Below are 7,940 nucleotides of genomic sequence, written 5' to 3' on the forward strand. Positions count from 1 at the left end.
AATAAAAATGGCGGAGGAAGCTGAGCAATCAGGTGCATCATGTCAGCCCGACTAACTGCGGATGACGGTGGAGTGTAGACAGTACAAACAGAAAAAGTAAAGGCAGAAAGAGTAATATGAACAGCTATTGCTTGGAGTGGGGTGGTCAATGGGATGGGATGGTAATAGACATTGTCCCGAACGAGCAACATGACCCCACCATGAGCTGGAATACCATCCACAGTGGTTACGTCAGACCGCTCGGAGGTATAGTGGGTAAAAGCAGTACGGTCAGTTGGGCGTAACTTCGTTTCCTGGAGACCAATGACAAGCGGACAGTACAGGCAGAGGAGCAGTTGTAATTCCTCCCGATTAGATTGAATACCTCTTATGTTCCAATGTAACAGAGCCATCGCGAATCAGAGAAAGGGGAACGAAACGGGTGAAGAGCTGGTCACCTCGACGGTCGTGGAGGGCCATGTTTTGAGGGAACATCGCTACAACAGTCGGGAGGCGGATCCTGTTCCATCGAGTCGTCGCCAGCTACGGCCACATTCCTGGGTTGCGCAGGAGGGGCAGCATCATCCGCCGACGACAGGCCAGCTGAGCGCCTGGCAGCAGAGCAGCCCGGTGAAACTGAGGACAGCCGGGAGCAGCGACTGTCGGATGGAGCATCAGACAAAACGCGCCGGGGTGGAGAGGGGGATAAAGACTTCTTCTTTGAGGCCTTCTAGGAAGACCGATGAGTCGCAGGGATGGTGGGCTGTGGGGGCTGGACCCGAAGAAAGTCCTCATGCTCGGGGTCCTTTTTTGGACGCCGGACCTCAGAAGCCGGGGTCCGTAACGTTTCCCCGATGGACGCCTGAGAAGAGGATGCTTCTCAGGCGGCGGAGGAGGAGGAGAAGGGTGGCCCCTGGGGCAGAGGTGGCAGGGGCCACGAGGGAGGAGGATTTGGAAGGGAGGGATTTGGGAGGCGGAGGCATAGACCCCAGATCGGGTGAGGAGGTGGAGGGGGAACAGGATGGGGGTGAGGATACTGCGGAAGGAGTGGACACGACCAAAGAAAACGACGTTGTCAACATCACGGGATGGAGGTGGTCATATTTTTTCCTGGCCTCAGAATAAGACAGATGGTCGAAGGTTTTCAATTCTTGTATCTTCTTCTCCTTCTGATATGCGGGGCAGTCGAAAGATCTAGGCGAGTGGAGGCCAGGACAATTGACGCACTGAGGTGGTGGGGTGCATGTATGTCCCTCATGAAGAGGACGTCCACAATCACCACAAAGGGGCTCAGCTTCGCACCGTGATGACATGTGCCCGAAGTGCAAACATTAAAAGCATCGCATAGGAGGTTGGACGTAAGGTCGCATGTCGCACCGGTAGCACATCACCTTTACCTTCTCCGGGAGAACATCCCCCTCGAAGGTAAGGATAAAGGTCCCAGTGTCGACGCGACGATCATTGGGGCCGCGCTGGACTCGCCGGACGAAATGCACGCCACGGCGCTCCAGGTTGGCCCTGAGCTCCTCATCAGATTGCAGCAGGAGGTCCCGATGGAAAATAATCCCCTGCGTCCTATTGAGCACCAGATGTGGGACAATGGACACTGGGATGTCCCCTAGTCAGTCAGATGTCTGGAGCGCTGCCAACTGTGTAGCGGAGGTGGTCTTTATGAGAATGGACCCCGAACGCATTTTACTAAGAGCCTTGATTTCTCCAAAGATATCCTCGATATGCTGTACAAAGAACATGGGCTTGGAAGAGGTGAATGTCCCTCCATCGGTCCGAGAACAGACTAAATAGCGGGAGAAGTATTTCGCCCCAAGCCGGCGGGCCTGTTCTTCCTCCCAGGGAGTGGGGAAAGGCAGAAGTACCAGAACCAGAGACAGAACCTTTCCTCTTAGAAGATGCGACCGCAGAGTGACCTGATGCATGTTGACATTTCATCTGCGAAACGTCCTCCCCGATACCACCCACTCTGACCAGGGGCTCTCCCCACGGGTGCCACCCAGCCTCAGCAAGGGCCACCTGGCAGGATGACTGTTGCCGGGAGTCCTCTACTCCTTGGCTTACGTGGGGAGGGTGCAACTCAGGTACCAGCAGTATGATCCCTGTGTTGTCAGGGGGCTACAACCTAGAGGGTACATGACGACCCCACCACAACAGGCTGGCTACTGTGCTGGATTTCTGGTGCCATGGAAAGTCCATCATGATTGTAGGTGCAGACGGGGACGCACTATGAGCGAAACTTGTGCAACCCATCAGGTGTTTAGGCCCAAATTGATGAACAGTGGGTGCAGTTACGACGCAGTTACGATGATGAGTGCCAAGGTCTTAGTGCACTGAGGACCAGTGATACACCACGTAAGGTGTCCTTCCCCAAAAGTCTCGTACTCCTGTAGAATTTTGAAAAATGGAGGTCAAACCCCAATGGGGACCATCACATTGAAGGCCGAAAAGGTTGAAACTCCTTTTTGTCGCCTCTTACGACAGGCAGGAATACCTCGGGCTTATTCTTACCCCGGACCCACAGGGGGAGCCCTTATGGATCTCAGCACCTCATTTGTATTCTAGTCAATTAATCATGTTAGAAGACATTACTTCCCGAGTTTAAGCATTTCCACAAACGATACTTTCTCATTGGAGATGGTTGTTTACGGGAATCGGCTTTCATGTGCAATGTAAAAATGAACTATGTTGAATCTATTTTAAATGCTAAAAGAAAAGTAAAGCTGTGAGGACAGCTCCTGAGTCGTGCTTGGGTAGCTCAGTCGGTAGAGCATTTGCCTGCAAAAGGCAAAGATCCCAAGTTTGAGTCTCAGTCCAGCACACAGCCGGAAGCGTCCGATTCCACCCGTCGGCTTTGACCCATGACTTAAGGCTGTTGTGGTGTGTGATGTCACGACGGCACGGAGATTAGTTTGTGAGTGTGGCGTGTTTGTAAGTGTTGATGTGATCAGTGGTGCTTTCTGGTGGTGTGTTCGTATGTTAGGTGATATTTTTGGTTTAGTTTGTGTGTGTGGCGTGTTTATAGGTGGCGTATTGTTGCAGTCGGTGGTTCTCTCTGGCGGTGTGTTTATGGGTAGCGTGTTACGTGGCGTATGGGGTTCATTTGTGTGGTAGCATTGCACGTGTGTGGTATCTGTGGTGACTGTGTTTTCAGCGGAACATTTTTCAGTGAGTTAATGATTTTGGTTTTGTTATGTCGACATTATTGTAGTTTTTTTTCTGTTCGGCGTGTGTGAATTTTGGTAAATTACTTTGTTTATGTCATTGGTAGGTATGGATATGACTGACAAGGTCAACAGTGTTTGGTTGTCGGCGATGATGGGGGACAGTGTATTTCTTCAGCTATTCGGGCTGTTGGCTGAAGTTGTGAAGTGTTCAGTGTGTCGTGAAGAAATGAGCCTTACTAAAGTTCCGGTGTCTCTGACCAGGGACGGCTATATGTGGAGATGTCATAAGGATAACTTATGGCGTATCATTTTTGTTATAAATCCTCTCACAGTTTCTGTGCGCATGAGGTGGGTGTGAGGGAGAGAACAGTTCACGATTGGTATTCTTATCGTTGTCAGGTGTGTTCTGAATATATTACGTACAAGTGTGGGTTGGATGGGCCTGGTGTTGTTGTGGAGATTGATGAGCCACAGTTTGGGAAGAGAAAGTGTGGGAGGGTTAAGTCTCTGGTTGGTTTATGGGTGTGTGAGTGTGTGGGGGGGGGGGGGGGGGGGGGATATCGCAGGGTGGGTTTTCAGAATGTGTATTTAGGGTTTTGGAGGGCCAGACAAAAAGGGAATTAGTGGGATTGATTGATTGAGGATTTTATTGAAGAAGGTACCACTATAGTTTCAGACTGGGTCAGCAGGGGTACAATTATTTAGTAGTGAACCAAAGTGTTGAGTTTAAGAATTATGAGACGGGAGCCTGTACAAATACTATAGAGGGGTTTTGGGCAGCAGTTAAGTCAGTGATTGGGAGGGGGAAGAGGCGCTCTTCCAACCTTCAGCCACATCTAGATGAGTAGTGTTGGCAGAAAAGCATCCCGGAGGGCTATTTTATTTTTAGTGCTTTTTCAAGGGTGGTTCGTAGGATGCATAGGCCGAAGATTGTGGGTTAGTTAGGTGTTGGGTGGCGGGTGGTGACTTTGGCTTGGGGGAGGGGGGGGGGGGGGCGGTGGTTAGTTGTTGGTGAAGTTTGTAGAGGGATGTGGCGGGGGTGATGTTTTTTTTTTTTTATTATTTTGTGTAGAGGATATTTTTGTTATGGTAGTTGTTGAGTGTGATTTTTTTTTTTTTTTTTTTAGTTGACTTTTCTTTTTTTTTTCCATTAAATGGTCGGTGGAGTGTTTGTGAGTTGTATTATGCTTTGCTGTTGACTTATATGACTTTAGGGAAGTGTTGCAAGGTGTGGTTGTGGCTATGGCTGGTTTGGTAACATTAGTTGCTGTTGATGTACATAGGTCATGGGAAGTGATCGATTACAGTGGCTTTTGTGTGTAGTGGAATTTGGGAAGGCTGTGGGGTCTTGTTATTTTAGTGTTTTTTGCCATTTGGTGTAGTGGCGTGTGTTTATATTCAGTTTGTCCCCGCCCAAAAACCCCCAATTTCCCCCACTTGTCCCGTTAGTTTCATTATATTTTTGGAGGAATATCTGTTGTTGTAATGTTTATGTTATGACATCATAGGAGCGGTATGGGAGTTGTTGTGTATGGTTGTTTCCACCATATTGGCAATGTCATTGGTCAAAGCAGAGGAGTGGAATCTGACACTTCCGTTATCCCCTTCAATCTGCCAGAAAGTTTCATATCAACACACACTCTGCCGCACAGTGAATATCTCATTCTGGAAACGTAAAAGTAAATTGTCAGAAAAATTAGTTGCAAAGAAACTGGGGCCTCCGAGAACAGATCCTTTGACTGACAAAGTGACAAAATCAAATAAGCGTGACTATGAGCAAACATTTAATATGGAGCTGTACAGTTAGTATAAGGTGTTGTGTGGGTGCAGCACCTAGGAAGTAAATTAGCGGACTAATACATCTGTTAGGGATCTCTTACATTTTTCCAAAAAAATGAAAAAGCACAAAAACTCCCACTTACACAAAAAGGTGAAATGGAGAGCTGCGAAAGCTAGTGCATTATTATGCATTACCCTAAACTGTACTTAATTATGTACAAATCAACAAAATTCCACAATAGCAATTATTTCTGTTGTCAGATAGGTTATGTATATTATTATTATTATTGGCAATGCTGTAGTTGTATAAACTTGTTGATAAGCATAACTGTTATACAGCAGACGCTATTAATTTCACACTCTCAATTTTTTCTGAATCTAAACATTTGTGAACACCCAGCATGTATACTCTAGAGTTGCCATTGCACACACTACAAAAAGATTAAGAGGTGGGGGATACTACATAACTTTTATCAAACAGAGACTGGTGAAATGCAGCTTTCACTGCATTTAAACATAGCAGTGTAAAAGAAAGATGATGATGTTTTGGTTTGTGGGGCACTCAACTGCGCGGTTATCAGTGCCCGTACAAATTCCGAACCTTTGCTCAGCCCAATCTCTTAACTTTCATGATGATGAGGACAACACAAACACCCAATCATCTTGAGGCAGGTTGAGAAAGAAAGTAAGTAGACACACTAATAAGAGAAATTCCCTGAATGGCATCACTTTCTTACATATTAAAAACCTCATCAGATCATGTAACACATTGCCATGTGAGACAGTTTACCCACAATGGGGCTCAAACTAAGTAGCTAAAAAACATAACATTCTGATAACATTGTGAATCAGTATGGGCATACTCAGTTCAAGGAAAGAGCAGCTACTTTCTACCCCCACCCCCCCGGGAAAAAGTTCAAGAACTGAACGCTTCTACTGCCCCAGCACATAGGGAGAAGTATCAATTCGGTGTACACAGAAAACTTTCTCGTAAAATCACTATTTCGTCATTTAACCTTCTCACATGTCAATCTTAAACCATGTAATTCTGTGCAGTTTGTGACATGAAAGAACAGCATTGCAAAAGGTAATCTGAAAATTATATCTCACGCGAATAGTAAGAATAATGAATACAAAAGCAACTAATACATGCTAATTACATGCAATTAAAGCTACAGATGATAATTTTACTTACGACTTTCAAAACAATGGATCTAACTTCGTTCATTGGATGATTCTGCGCTCTTTGTAAGCACGGCAAACAACGAGTGAACACAATTTCTGGATTCATATCAGGTAAAATTTTATCCAAAATTGCACAAGACAACTTGATTTCTTCCCTATAAAGGCACAACAGCATTATGAAACGTGACAGTAGCTTATGTACAGTTAAACTACTGTATGGTCTCAAAAAGTTAAAGAAATAGTTATGACACTAAATAAGCATGTTGCAGATGTGTAGATATAAAAATGAACTCACTCATCCGATGTATTCAGACAGTCAAACAAGCGTGGCAACTGTATTTCCACTTCAACACGTTGCAGTGTTTCTTTCCTGACGCTTCCAACTAAATTTAATATCTCCTTCAGGGTGTGTCGTCGATTGACATCAATCGACAAGATGCCGAAAAGACGGCATATATCATCAATTTCTTCCTCCATATTAAATGTCACCGTCCGTGCAGCTTATTTCAGAGCATACAAACAACACTACCGGCTTCTCAATAAACAAAACCAGAAACGCCACTCATTCTTGTATATCCAAAGACTATGCAGAGATAGTCCACAACGGACCCACGCTCTGACACTATATCGCTGAGACGCTATCGAGGTGGAGTTGTCATGACGTAACAAAAAAGGCGAAGCCGACATCCGCCATGTTAGTTGCCCAAAGAATTAGCTACTGGTTTGACTGACTGATTTTCATTTGATCCCATTTGATTACATCTTGGTGTTTCTTGTAATATAGGATAGGTCACCTTAAACCTAATTTCTTGCAATATTCAACCTATTTATTATAATATAATACATCAGAGTGGCAATACTTATAATAATGTTACATACATTTTTCACCCATTTTTTAGGTTCTGAAAATTATTTACATACTTCGTTATACTCATATTTACACTTTTCTCTCAGTATTCATGTTCTCATGTAGTTTACATATCAGAATATGTTCAGTTACTTACAGTACTTCTACAACAGTAGTAGTAGCATTTTTCATTCACTGATACGTATACTCTTCTACACTATAAAATTACTTTTCCATTAAATAACCCTTTAAAAGGTTTTGAAATGTCTTCTTGCTCACATTGTCCTGCAAACTCTTTGGAAGGCACTTGATGAGTTTGACACCAAAGTATCGAGGACTGTTTTTAAGCAACTCTCAGTCAGTATTGTACACTTCTCAGTTGACCTTTATTTTTTGTTCCATATGTATGAACGTCTGCGTTTCTTCCTAGTACTGCATTTTCTTTTATTAATGATATTATTGTATTGTAAACGTATAGAGATGGAAATGTCAGAATTTTCAGACTATGGAAAACAGTTCTGCATGAGTCTCTGTTTCTTGTTCATGATGGTCCTAACAGCTTTTCTTCTGCATTCTAGATATTCTTTTTGTATTTTTGCTACTGGAATTCCTCCAAACAGTAATTGCATATTTTAGGTATAGCTCAAATAGAGCATAGTACACTGTACATAGAAGCTCCTTGTTGGCATAATGTGCAGTGCTTAATTTACAGCAAACATTATCTATATGTTGATTCCACTGGAGCTTATTGTCAACTACAATCTCCACAAATTTAATAGAGGTGACTTCTTCCAGTCTTGTTTCACCTGTGAATATATCTATCTGTTCTTCCGTTTCTCTATTTGCGAACAACATGAACATTGTCTTTTTTAGATTTAAAATTAAGTCATTTTGTATAAACCACTGTGCTGTGTTATTTAGTTACATGAATGCACTTCTTTCCAGTGTTTCCAGATTTATTTCTGCATTCAATT

The 7,940-nt window shown here is 44.0% G+C and overlaps 1 protein-coding gene across 1 annotated transcript in view; it reads right to left on the bottom strand.

Annotated features, from left to right (window-relative positions):
* Positions 1 to 6,706, bottom strand: part of LOC124556498 (26S proteasome non-ATPase regulatory subunit 5-like) — a 197,060-nt gene extending 190,354 nt beyond the window's left edge. Inside the window, exons 1-2 of the mRNA XM_047130455.1 lie at positions 6,415 to 6,706; positions 6,130 to 6,274 (exon numbers count right to left, since the gene is read on the bottom strand). Coding sequence (XP_046986411.1) covers positions 6,130 to 6,274; positions 6,415 to 6,596 — 327 coding nt within the window. The 5' untranslated portion in view covers positions 6,597 to 6,706. The remainder of the gene's footprint in view (positions 1 to 6,129; positions 6,275 to 6,414) is intronic.
* Between the last annotated feature and the right edge of the window lie 1,234 nt (positions 6,707 to 7,940).

The sequence above is a fragment of the Schistocerca americana genome, chromosome X, assembly GCF_021461395.2.
Source record: "Schistocerca americana isolate TAMUIC-IGC-003095 chromosome X, iqSchAmer2.1, whole genome shotgun sequence".
NCBI lineage: Eukaryota > Metazoa > Arthropoda > Insecta > Orthoptera > Acrididae > Schistocerca > Schistocerca americana.